We start from the raw sequence: 13,510 nt of genomic DNA, 5'->3' as shown, positions 1-13,510 counted from the left end.
TAAGAAGTGTATTGGTTCTTCAGTGTTGCAGGCAGAAAATGATTTAAATATAGACACAGCGAGCTGCATACTGCAATAACAGCCAATTGCCAGACAGGATTACATTGATCAAAGAAAGCACTGTTTGGATAGAGAAAAGGTCATGGTCAACAATTGGTGCTTGAGGAAATGGATATGTATGGTTATAAGGTTGCAGGAAGTTGTATATGACCAGAGCAAGTTGTAATTTCTCTTCCAGAATTATCTAAGCTAAGAGTTTCATTTAGCTTCATAGTTGTGCTTTATTTCCTGGGACAACACGCCCTTAATGTACATATCATTGTTTCCTTGCACATTAATTCGTAAAATATAGCAACTTCAAATTAAAATTTTAATATCTAATACATTGGTGACCCGCCTTCCAAAAATTTCTTTGTTGCTGAACTTCTGATTATAAACTGCTACATTAGATTGTGTACGAAGCGGAAAACGTCTTACCTACCTTAATCACAACTTCATCAAGTTGAGATTATGCTTGAAGTCTTCAAAACTTCTTGTAGGCAAAGGCTTTGTAAATCCATCTGCAAGTTGATCTTTGGAATGCACAAAGCGAATGTCAAGTTGCTTCTGAGCAACTCTTTCTCTGACAAAATGAAAATCTATCTCTATATGCTTTGTCCTGGCATGGAACACTGGATTTGCAGAGAGATATGTTGCACCAAGGTTGTCACACCACAAACAAGGAGCCTGCTTACTTTGTATGCCAAGTTCCTTCTGTATGGATTGAACCCATATTATCTCTATTGTGGCATTTGCAAACACCTTGTACTTGTGCTTGACCTGGATACGGTAGCATGTTTACGTGCACACCATGATATCAAATTTGGTCCAAAAAATACTGCAAAGCCACCAGTGGAGCGTCTGTCATCAAGACAACCTGCCCAGTCAGAGTCAGAAAATGCACTGACAAGAGTGAATGGTGATTTGCTGAAGTTCAGTCCCAAGCTCAAGGTATGCTTAACATATCGAACTATACGTTTTGCAGCTGTCAAATGAGCATTGGTGGGTGCATGAAGAAACTGGCAGACTTTGTTGACAGCAAAGGAAATATCAGGCCTGGTAAGTGTGAGATACTGAAGAGCTCCTACCAGACTTCTGTATTTAGTGTTGTCCTCTTTATTCAAAGGCTCACCTTCTGCAAGAGATAACTTTTCTTAGCTAGATAATGGAGTAAGTGAGGGCTTACATCCCTGCAATCCAGCTTTCTTAACCAAGTTAGTTGCATATTTTTCTTGAGAGAGGAGAAGTCCATCCTTGTGTTTCTTCACCTCAATCCCAAGAAAGTAATGCAAGTCACCAAGATCCTTTAGAGCAAAGTCTGCACTCAAATCCTTAAGAAGTCCTGTGATTGCTTCGTCAGATGAGCTAGTCACAATAATATCATCAACATATATAAGAACAAATATGCATGTGTTGGACTTGTTGTAGATGAACAATGATGTGTCAGACTTGGAAGGAACAAAACCTAGTGCTTGCATTTTGTGACAGAGGCGAGCATACCACGCCCTTGGAGCCTGCTTCAAACCATATAGTGCTTTATCGAGCTTACACACATGAGAAGGAGCATTCTTACTCTCAAACCCAGGAGGTTGTTTCATATACACTTCCTCTTCCAGAACGCCATGGAGGAACGCATTCTGAACATCGAGCTATCTGAGACTCCATCCTCTAGAGACTGCAATAGACAGGACAAGACGAATAGTGGCTGCCTTTACCACTGGACTGAAGGTGTCCTCATAGTCTATGCCATATCTCTGTTTAAACCCCTTTGCAACGAGTCTAGCCTTATAACGATCAATGGTTCCATCAGCTTTCCTCTTAATCCTGAGAACCCACTTGCAATCAATCAAGTTTTTACCTTGCTGTGGGGGAACCAAGTGCCATGTTTTGTTTCTTTTCAATGCCATATATTCTTCATGCATAGCTTTCTTCCACTTCTCGTCACATAGTGCCGCTTCAAGGGTGTTAGGCTCACCTGGTTCACCCGTGGAACAAACCATACCATACTTGGTCATATGCTTGTAATTAATAGGTTGAATTACCCCTTGTTGCAGACGTGTACGCCGCTGTTGAGACACAGCCGGATCGGCCACAGAGGATCCGCCAGACTGCTCATGTGCCACATCAGATCCCAAGAGCGATCCTGATGGATTTTCTGCGGCTGTTTGTTGAAGTGGAGCACCTGGAATGGCCACAGAGGATCTCGGTGCAGCATCTGCATGTGCATGCAGCCCATCATTGCGTGATGATGGCGCATCCACCTGGGTCACGGCGTCGGTCGCGCTAGTCGAGCCCTCCCTGCGTCGCGCGCCATCGCGCCGCGTGTACGTCACGGGGTCGCTGGCGTACCTCGTACCGCCTGATTGGTGCGGGGCGTCGTGCGCCTGAGCGTGCCTGTCCCCCGTGGGACCGGCACGTGGGTCTGGAGGAGGCACGGCGCGCGCGCCTGCGCCTGCCTCGGCAGCAGGGGGCGATCCGAGGCGCCTGCACCTGACGCGGGATCAGGAGGCGATCCCAACGCGGATTCGATCCGCTGCAGCCGGGCGGATCCCGAGGGCGAGTTGTCTTCCCTGGTGAAGCACATGGAATATGGCGTTGTTTTAGCTGCGTTTTCTTCAGTTTCCGCACGGATTTCTTCTGTTCCATCAACACAAAACTCATGCACATCATTAGATGGGTTAGTCAACAATAAGTCATCTATATTAGGTCCCTCTTGATCAAAACTAGTGAGATGAGGAGGCAAAAGAAGGATTTCTTTTCTTAGGAGTGCACCAGCATTGGGATGGAGGTCGGCGAACGGAAATTTGGTTTCATCAAAGACCACGTCACGTGAAATGTAGACATGGCCAGTGGAGACATCTAGGCACTTGACCCCCTTAAGCTGGGCACTATATCCTAGGAAAACACACTGTTTTGAGTGAAACATGAGTTTGCGAGTGTTGTATGGACGAAGGTTGGGCCAACATGCACACCCAAAAACACGGAGAGACTTATAATCTGGTTTAGTGTGAAGAAGTCTTTCTACAAGAGTTTCATTGTTAATGACACAACTGGGTAGCATGTTGATAATGTGAACAGCGGTGATAAAAGCTTCGTCCCAAAATTTAAGAGGCATGGGGGCACCTGCTAAAAGAGCAAGACCAACCTCGACAATGTGCCTGTGCTTGCGTTCAGCGAAACCGTTTTGTTGGTGAGCATGCGGGCATGACACGTGGTGTGAGATGCCAAGATTTTGAAAGAATGAATTTAGCTTTTCATATTCCCCTCCCCAATCGGATTGGACAGCGATAATTTTGCTATCAAACTTGCGTTCAATAAGCGCTTGAAAGTTTTGGAAAACTTGAAACACATCTGATCTTCTCTTAAGGAGATAGATCCATGAAAATTTACTGTAGTCATCAATGAAACTGACGTAATAGGTGTGTCTACCAACAAAAGTAGGGGCTGGACCCCAAACATCAGAAAAAATGAGTTGCAACAGTTTGGTAGAAATACTAGTAGAGATGGGATGCGGCAATTGATGACTTTTAGCTCGTTGACATGAATCACAAATAGTTCAGCATGACGCTCACCAACAAACAGGAGCTTATTTTTCCTAAGCAACTTTTCAACTAAGAAAAAGAGGCATGTCCTAGACGATCATGCCATCGTGTGGACGAAAGCTTGATAGCACCACAAGCTTGTTTATTGAATCTTCTAAACTCCAGAATCAACGGATAGAGCCCTCGAACACATCTACCTCGATAGAGGATTTTCCTCGTTGCCTGATCCTTGATCAAAAAGAAAAAAGGATGAAATTCAAGAAAAACATGATTATCAATGGCAATTCTATGGACGGAAAGAAGATTTTTGTGTGCACTAGGGACATGCAAGATTTTCTTAATGTGTAGTTTGCGACTAGGGGTACGAAATATAGAGTGACCGATGTGACTTATTCCCATACATTCTCCGCTGGCACTATGGATCTGATATTTGCCGCAGTATTTTTCCTTCATGGTTACCTTCTCAAGCTCATTCGTGATGTGGTTTGTAGCCCCGCTGTCAACGTACCAATTTGTGTCAACGCCGTAGGAGTCATCGGCGGCGGCAGCCACCTTGTCATCGTCTTGAGAATCATCATCATCATCATACCGGCACCAGCAATCTTTTGTTGTGTGACCGGGCTTCCTGCAGATCTGGCACCTTGGAGTCTTCGGGCGCGTTATGTTGCTGCCACCGCGTCCGCGGCCTCGGCTGCCCGAGCGCTGAGGAGAGTGGCCGCGGTCGTTCCCGCCACCGCCACCAGATCGCCCTTTGTAGCGAGGAGAGCCACGCGAGCGGGATCCACCACCCCGGCCACGAGACGCCATGTTTGCAGAAGACTTGAAGCCGCCGGAGTCGTGGTACTGGGCCATGCGCTGGTCGAAGTTGGACAGCATGGTGAAGAGCTCATCGAGGGTTGCAGGGGTGACACGGGCGTCGAGAGCCGACACCAGAGGTTGGTAGTCCGCCTCCAATCCATGAATGATGTACGAGACAAGCTCATCATCCTGGATGGCCTTGCCCGCCGCGGCCAGTTCGTCGGCATAGCCATGCATTGCGGCAAAGTAGGAGGCAACCGAGAGGTTACCCTTCTGCGCATTGATGAGGGAGGTGCTGATGTTGTTGATGCGGCTCGCCGATTGTGACGAGAACATGGCAGCAAGCATCGTCCAGAGCGCGCTTGCCGTGGTGACTGTGACCAGGACCTCTTTTGTGAGGTTGTTCAGCAGGTAGCCAAGGACCTGCTGATCCTCCCGTACCCATATAGGGTGGAGAGGGTTGGGCGGTGAAGTCTCCTTGCCATCCTTGGTGGTGACGAGGAGCTTGGCCGGCTCCGGGATGGTGCCGTCGACGTAGCCGAAGACACCGGCACCGCGCAGTTGAGGTGTGATCTGTGTGCGCCACAGCACGTAGTTCGTGCGAGACAGCTTCTCTATAACCTGACTATTGAGACTAGGCGAGAAGGAGCCGGAGGAAGACATGGCTAGGCTAGATGGGTTCGGCAGAAGCTCTAATGGGAAAAGGAAAAGCTCTGACTACCATGTACGAAGCGGAAAACGCCTTACCTTGTCGAGAGGGGACATCGTGCATATTATAGGCAGGGGTGCGAGTCCTGATAACGCATACAGTTAAGATTACAGGAGGGATTACAACTTGGAGATCAAGCTAGGAAGAGATAGAGTTATAGTTACAGAAGATAAACATCTCCTAGCCTATAACCAAAGACTCCTGCTAAGATATGCTGCAAGTCACCCGAGTATGTTGGATACGTACGGCAGACTTGATATCTGATGTTTAACAGATTGTACCGTTGGTCTTTAGGTTTAATTTTGGATTTCTTGTTGTTTGCCTTCAAATTGCCACAAAGAGGGAAATGGCCAAATTCAGTTAGGACACTGCCGTCACACTTACACACACTTTACATTATTGCCAGAACAGAATCTCTCCCTCAAACCTCTCAGTGAATCGATAGCACACCGATATGATGACCAGTCTCATTGTGACTATAATGGTAGTGACATTATCTCAACAATGGAGCAATATTTCAGCTCAATACAACTCATAATTCAACACACTACTTTCTTCAAAATAATCTCTCACCATTGCAGAGATGTCTGGGGAGATCTGGAGATCGGTAGACACACCGGGTCCTTTGATTAGCCAGTCCACCTCAAGCAATTTTTGTATGATTGTTTATCATCCAATGATCCTTTGGTCAAGGAATCGTCTTACTGGGCCAGGATTGCAACCAGCCATGTAGTTTCTGGTTAACGTTGAGTCCAGATGTTTGGTTGCAACATGTCTACAACTGCTCTTTGTAGAAGTGCAACATCCTCATAGCTGAGTCGGAGGGCCCTCATTAACTCATGCATCAATACTTGGTGTCAACTCATCCTTTTTACTTATATGTGACAAAAGTGTTAAGTTGGCCGCTTGCTAAGTTATCTAAAAGAAATCCTGAACCTTCACTTGTGAGATGAGCTTCTATTGTCATGTGATGCTGATGGTCCATTGTTGTGTCATGCATCCTTATGGTATGTGTGATATTGCTTTCCCAGTTTCCCTTGCATTTTTTTTGGAGAAATAAATATCTTCATATCGGTCATGCCAAGGTATTTATAATCTTCATGAAAAGCATTTCCATGTACCACTTCCATGAGAAATGGAATGTTATGCTTAAATTCTTCATCTGATACAGGCTATGTTTATTGATTTTGGACTGGCTAAAGAGCGGAATGGCAATTGTTATCTGAGGTAATAACATTTGTTCTCCATTTGGAGCAATTTTCTCCTGCTTGCATGCTATCCTTTCCTGGCCATGTTTACTGGTTATGTACTGACTACATATCTTAGTCATGTCTTCCCTTGCTGCTGGAAATAATGTTTCTTCTCTGCATCTATTTAATTTCCATCTTCAGTCTGGAGTTCTGATTAGCTTTGCTTGGTCTAAAAATGCGTACATAGAATTCTCTTTTTTGTTTCTCGATATATGTTTCGAATTTTGATCTGAATTTTTTAGGGGTTATCTTAATATGTGCTGCGAACATGCATGTTTATTTTCAGATTTTTTTTGCAATGTTTAAATTTGAATGGAGGCCGCAAGGCACACGGTGACATGCAAACATGCATGTCACCTGATCTCTATTCAGTGGGTAGATGGTTGGGATGATCCGCGTTTATTAACACTGGCAGGACTGCGGCGACGGGGAGTGTCAGCAACTGCAATTAATTCATTTATCTGTGGAATTGGGATAACAAGAAGGTAAGTGAACAAATGACTTGGCATGAACTGTGCTTTGAGCCAGGCGCACAATCGCAAAATCTATGTTTCTGCTAATGATTGCCCTTGATATTCTTTATGTGCAGTGACAGTAGCTTGATTCGTGTCGACCGTCTTGAATATCATATCAGAGAAGAACTTAATAAAACAGCTTCTCGGGCCATGGTTGTTGACTTGTTGTGCATCCTCTAAGGGTATGGCATCTGGTTCCTGCTGCAAATCACTCCATGTCTTCAGCCTTTTAGAAGCTCCTAGCACATTCACGGTGCCTCGTTTTGCTAAATTAGGTTGTAATAACTAACTTAGAAGATGGAAAAGATCATAGACCTTGATGGAAAGAAGTGGCCTGATGCTCCTGCTGATGAAGCTTCGTCCTACTACAAGGTGCCTCTCTTGTTCATCGAGTGTATGATGACAAGAATAAGTTTTGTTGCTATGGCACAACCTGTTCAAAATTCTGTTTGTGAAATATTATAGGTTCAAAATATATCTTTGATGTTTTATATAATTTTTACCTTGTGTTTGTGCTTCGTAATATTATGCACCACCTTTTTACAGGTTCCCTTTCTCAAGAACTGTCTACATTGAACAAACTGATTTTCGCCGTAAGGACTCGAAAGATTACTATGGGCTAGCTCCTGGTAAATCTGCCCTGCTAAGGTAGAACTATTGTTCTTTTGTGGAGAAAGTTGATCTGGATTTACTCGACTATTCAACTCCACATTGGCATATTTACAGTTTGGTGCTTGTCAATTTAATTTGATATAGGTATGCATTCCCTATAAAATGCAGAGAGGTTATTTATGGTGGTACTCCAGATGATATTGTTGAAATTCGAGCTGAGTATGACCCCTCAAGGACTTCTAAACCTAAGGTAGCTGGCCACTTAAATATTTTCGTTCAAATCTTAAAAATCTAGTTAGGGAGTTGGGAAACCGTAAAAATATTCTTGATCAGAGGTGTAGTTTCCCTCGCTGTTGTACTTATGTGTTTCTTGCTCTCTTAGAATCCTGCCGAATTGGAAGATTGGCTGGGTGACCTTAACCCGCACTCAAAAGAGGTTGTAAAGGGCGCTTATGCTGTACCGTCGCTTGCAACCGCCGTTGTGGGTGATAAGTTTCAGTTTGAGCGGCCTTGGTAAACTCTGTCAACCAGTCTCTGTATAATGTTTTGCTGTATCTGTTGTGATGCAACTGACTTGGCTTGAATGTGAATTCCAGACTACTTTGCTGTGGACACCGACTCGAGGCCCGGGAAGCTCGTGTTCAACAGGACTGTTACTCTGCGCGACTCTTAGAAAACTAGACCCAAGTGATTGCTATATTATTTAAGTTTGATTTTGCTTGGTTAGCTAATGGGAGAAACCCGACAGATCCATTTTGTGTGTGCATCCTGGGCTTGTGATGACTATTAGTGTATGTTTTTGTTTCAGTCAATCAAAATTTGAATGATCAGATATGTATGCTCAGATTACTTGCTCTCAACCTGGAGCTTTTCGCCTTTTATGCCCGCAACCCAAATACTACCTCCATTCCTAAGGTAGTTTAAATTAAACTACCCCAGGAAGTAGTAACCAAGTTCAGAAAATATCAGCTTCTCTTTGCTGTTCCATGTTTCCTTCAGCACCACATCATGGCATTACACCAAACGGCCCTCTAAATAAGAGGTACAAACTGGGAAAACAATATCAAACGGCATTACGACAGAGTATATATATATATGAAAAACGCAACTCAAAATCTGAACTAACGACTCGACGGTAAAGCATGCCATAGAACATGTCTCGCAAAATGCGTCCACAGATAAAACACTCCAGATAAACAGCTAGCAAAACAGCATTCGATGTCTCAGACTCGGGATAATCGATTACATGACACGGTAATGACAAAATCATACTTTAGGGACGATAAACTGCTACTACAACGAGATGATCACTGGCTGACGCCAAGCCACTTGGAGAAGACGTCGAACTCCGTGTAGTCGCTGTCAGAGATCATCGTCTGGTACCAGGCCTTCCCAGCAGCCTTGATCTTAGATGCCTCCTCCTACAATAACAAGTGTTCCTTCATCAGTATGAGAATAACAAATAGTAGATGCAGGATATGGCATCCAATCATCTGAAATCAGAGAATGCTAATAATTAACCAGCAATATCACATTTGCTTACGAACTCAATCAAACCTTAGCTTGTAACAAACAAAGCACTAACAGTAGATTTCAAATGAAGTCATGATTAATGTTAAACAATATTGCCTCAGATTTCAATATCACAAAAACAATCAGTTGTCCTTCAAGAAGATTCAGCACTAAAAGTAACATGACAAGTAAAATGGCAATCAAGCTTAAAGACAAACCGAGACAAGTGGCATACAATGCTCACAAACCAATCATATTGGATACTGGTTAATCATATATTCGGTATGGCATGCCACGAAAAGAAATTAGACATGGTGTCTTTTGAAGGAACAAAGAGTAACACAACCATCCATACTGATGAACTAACAAATCAAATAAGACTAACAAATCAAGAACCTTCGTTATGGATACAAACATTAAACATGCAGCTATGAACTGAAGTACGGAGAAATGTTAACATCATAAAGTAACTAATCATAACCTATCAATGAATCAGGCATTCCATAAAGCAAGCACACAGAATTGTTAACATAATAAAGTAACTAATCATAACCTACCGATGAATCAGGCATTCCATACAACGGTACAAACATATGGAAATGTGCAGAATTGTTATCATCATAAACTGAAATCACCATGCGCTATTCCAAAATTCAAGTCATGCTACATACAACTACACATAAAGACTTACTCAAACCTTAGTACGAACATTCAACAATTACTGAAGAGTATTATAAGCTATCTGTAATCATGTGTAATATGATATGAAACAGATGGCAAAGGTTAGGGAGTGGCATACCGCACTGAGCTTGGTCCTCTTGGAGTTGATCTTCTCCTTCCTGGCCTTGACACGGGCTGCCTCAGCAAGAACTGCCATCCTGCGGGCAGTTCCGAAGTAGGGGTTGAGCTTAAGCACGGCAGCAGCATTCTTCAGAGGGTTCTTCCTGGCCTCCCTGCGCTTCACCTCCTTGTTGATGGGCTTCACCACGGACTGGACCTCATCAGAGTTGATGAGGCGGCCAAGGTCAGCATTGGTCATCTTAGGCCTTGGGAGCACGAAGCCCTTCTTCTTGGAGGAAGACGCCTCAAAGGAGCCGTACACCTCGTCCAGCTTCTTGAAGGCAGACTCAGTCCAGATAACGAACCGGCCAAGGTGGCCACCAGGGGCAAGGTCGAGCAGGTTGAGGCGCTCGACGTTGGCAACATCCACACCAGGGAGGTTGCGGAAGGCCTTGACGATCTTGGAGCCCTCGGTGCCGTAGACGATGAGGGGGCCCTTACGGTTGATGTACCTGCGGTTGCGCATCTTACCCTTGCCGGGGCGGATGCCGACGGAGTCCTTGGCCTTCTCGGCATCAGCGTAGGCGCCCAGCTGCTTGAGGACCTTGATGGCCTGGGAGGTCTTCTCGATGCCCTCGGCCGAGTCGGAGACGACGAGCGGGAACTCGGGGACGGACTCGATGCGGTGGCCGCGGGCGGTGACGATAGCCGGGACGGCGGTGGCGGCGAGGGCGGAGGCGACGGCGACGCGGCGGAGGCGGACGTTGACGCGACGGTGCCACTTGCGCCAGATCCGGGTGGGCGCGAACATGCGTCCGCCACGGCACATGTTGCCGAAGGCTCCCTGCCCGGCGCGGTGGGTACCGCCGCCGCCGACACGCGGGATACGCGAGACGGCGCGACCCGTGCCCCAGGACTCGGCCGAGGTCTGGTGACCGGCCTTGCGGGAGACGGCGTAGGGCTGGCGGCTGTTGCAGGAGACGAGCCTGTGGACGAAGGTAATGACGTCGGGGCGGATCGGCGCCTTCATGACGTGCGGCATCGGGACGCCGGCCGCGTCGGTGGCCATGTCCCCGTCCAGGGCCTTAACGGAGACGAGCGGGCGCGCGGTGGTGGCCATGGCGGCGGCGGCTGCGGGGTAGGGGCTGGGGTGCGGCGGCTGCGGGGAGAGGCTGGACAGGGCGAATGGAGAGGCTAGTTTATATGGATGGCAGGGTTAGGGTTTGGCTTGGGAGGTGGGCTCCCTGGGCCTTAGGTCAGTGAGTAATGGGCGAATGGAGCATGTCTTCTTGGGCCACGAGATGCTTCATGGACCTGAGCAAAAGATTCCTTGGTCCATCTTCGGCCTGATAGTTTTTCTGGGTGGAAAAGAAGTGATGGTTGTCCACTCAAAAAAAAAGTGATGGTTATGTTTCTCAAAAAAAAAAAGTAATGGTTGTTTCAAGAGGTAAATACACCACAAGTCATAGAACTGGTCATCAAACTTGTTCTTCTCGTTCATATATGGTGCTTTCTATATTGTATTCAGCTGTATAATGTGACAGGGGCCCACTGTCAACGGTGGGTAATCCGTGTGCACTATTTTTTTCTTCAGAAAGCACCCTTGTATTTTATTTATTTACACAAAAAAATCCTCAAAAATTATGAATAATGTTGGACCGGCTGTGACATTCGAACACAAGAGCTAGTACTATCATGGTATTTCCTCGACATATGCCAAAATGTGGCTAATCATGTAGGGGGTCAATAGAACGTTGTCAGGCTCTAAAAGCGGGAGTAGGAAAGACCGCAAACGACGCCGGGTCTTACCCAGGTTCGGGGCTCTCCGTGGAGATAACACCCCTAATCCTGCTTTGCGGGGTCTGCGCATCACTATGATCAATAGCAAGTACAAGGATGCTCCTTGAGCCGTTCGGGCTAGAGGAGGAAGAAGGCAGCTAGCTCTGCTTCTCCTTAGCTATGGGTGTGTGTGATCTAAATGGGTTGAACCCTTTGCATGGGTGACCCTAAGGGGTTTATATAGGCCTATCCCCAGGGGTACAATGGTAATTCGGCTGGTCCTAGGACCCAGCCGTCAGTGTCTCTGGGCTCCGGCTTCTCCGCCGGCTGCTGGGGCCCGCCGCCTGGTGGGTCCCGCCGGCTTCCGTGAACTCGGCCGACATGTAGGGCCCGTCGCCTGCGGGCCAGGGGGACTAGGCTGCACTGTAGCCTTGCCCCTGATGACGACGGCTTGGTCGGAGGGCGTGTGGCTACAGTGTAGGACCTTGAAGTATGTCTAGAGGGGGGTGATTAAACTACTTGACCAATTAAAAACTTAACCTTTTCCCAATTTTAGAGTTTGGCAGATTTTAGCTATCTTTGGACAAGTCAAGCAATCATCACATAATTCAAGCTAGCATGCAAAGAGTATATGAGCAGCGGAAATTAAAGCATGCAACTTGCAAGAGTGTAAAGGGAAGGGTTTGGAGGATTCAAACGCAATTGGAGACACGGATGTTTTTGGCGTGGTTCCGATAGGTGGTGCTATCGTACATCCACGTTGATGGAGACTTCAACCCACGAAGGGTAACGGTTGCGCGAGTCCACGTAGGGCTTCACCCACGAAGGGTCCACGAAAAAGCAACCTTGTCTATCCCACGGCCGCCGCCCACGAAGGACTTGCCTCACTAGCGGTAGATCTTCACGAAGTAGGCGATCTCCTTGCCCTTACAAACTCCTTGGTTCAACTCCACAATCTTGTCGGAGGCTCCCAAGTGACACCTAGCCAATCTAGGAGACACCACTCTCCAAGAAGTAACAGATGGTGCGTTGATGATGAACTCCTTGCTCTTGTGCTTCAAATGATAGTCTCCCCAACACTCAACTCTCTCTCATAGGATTTGGATCTGGTGGAAAGAAGATTTGAGTGGAAAGCAACTTGGGGAAGGCTAGAGATCAAGATTCATATGGTAGGAATGGAATATCTTGGCCTCAACACATGAGTAGGTGGTTCTCTCTCAGAAATGGTAAGTTGGAAGTGTAGGTTTGTTCTGATGGCTCTCTCCACGAATGAAGAGGAGGTGTAGGGGTATATATAGCCTCCACAAAAAATTTAACCGTTACACACAATTTACCAAACTCGGTGGGACTGATTCAATAGACTCGGTCAGACCGATTTAGTAAACCTAGTGACTGTTAGGATTTTCGGTGGGACCGACATGCAAATCGGTAGGACCGATATGGTTAGGGTTAGGGCATAACGTAATCTTGGTGAGACCTATTACACAAACTCGGTGAGACCGATTTTGGTAATAAGCTTTCCAGAGAGTTGGTCATGTAAACTCGGTGAGACCGATTCGCTCATTTCGGTGGGACCAAAATGTTACGAAAGGGAAACAGGGAGTTTACATTGCAATCTCGGTGGGACCGATCGCTCACTTCGGTTAGACCGAAACGTTACGAAGGGAAACAGAGAGATTACAACCCCATCTCGGTGAGACTGAGATCCCTATCGGTAAGACCGATTTGCCTAGGGTTTGTGGCAGTGGCTATGACATTTGATCTCGGTGGCGCCAGATAGAAAGAATTGGTGGGACCGATTTTGACTTTGAGTTTAGGTCATTTGTGGATGTGAGAAAGTAGTTGAGGGTTTTTGGAGCATATCACTAAGCACTTGAAGCAAGAGGCTCATTAAGCAACACCTCGTCCCTCCTTGATAGTATTAGCTTTTCCTATAGACTCTATGTGATCTTGGATCACTAAAATGTAAAATGA

General features: G+C 46.3%; 1 protein-coding gene and 1 pseudogene across 1 annotated transcript; one reads left to right on the top strand and one right to left on the bottom strand.

The window, feature by feature from the left end:
• Nucleotides 1-5,040: 5,040 nt before the first annotated feature.
• Nucleotides 5,041-8,138, top strand: LOC123079111 (glutamine--tRNA ligase-like; annotated as a pseudogene).
• Nucleotides 8,139-8,582: 444 nt separating this feature from the next.
• LOC123133840 (60S ribosomal protein L4-1) lies at nt 8,583-10,946 on the bottom strand. The gene is made up of 2 exons (XM_044553244.1): nt 9,777-10,946; nt 8,583-8,886 (listed from the first exon to the last, which is right to left on the bottom strand). Exons 1-2 carry the CDS (start codon nt 10,875-10,877, stop codon nt 8,773-8,775), a joined length of 1,215 nt encoding a protein of 404 aa, XP_044409179.1. The 5' UTR covers nt 10,878-10,946; the 3' UTR covers nt 8,583-8,772.
• Nucleotides 10,947-13,510: the final 2,564 nt, after the last annotated feature.

The sequence above is a fragment of the Triticum aestivum genome, chromosome 1B, assembly GCF_018294505.1.
Source record: "Triticum aestivum cultivar Chinese Spring chromosome 1B, IWGSC CS RefSeq v2.1, whole genome shotgun sequence".
Taxonomy (NCBI): domain Eukaryota; kingdom Viridiplantae; phylum Streptophyta; class Magnoliopsida; order Poales; family Poaceae; genus Triticum; species Triticum aestivum.
This window is presented reverse-complemented; position numbering and strand designations above follow the sequence as displayed.

Bases quoted from the DNA above. Each gene is read 5' to 3' on its own strand.
- LOC123133840 (XM_044553244.1), bottom strand. From the start codon at position 10,877: ATGGCCACCACCGCGCGCCCGCTCGTCTCCGTTAAGGCCCTGGACGGG. The intron at 8,887-9,776 runs GTATGCCACTCC...TTGTTATTGTAG, and splicing joins AGAGGACCAAGCTCAGTGCG to GAGGAGGCATCTAAGATCAA.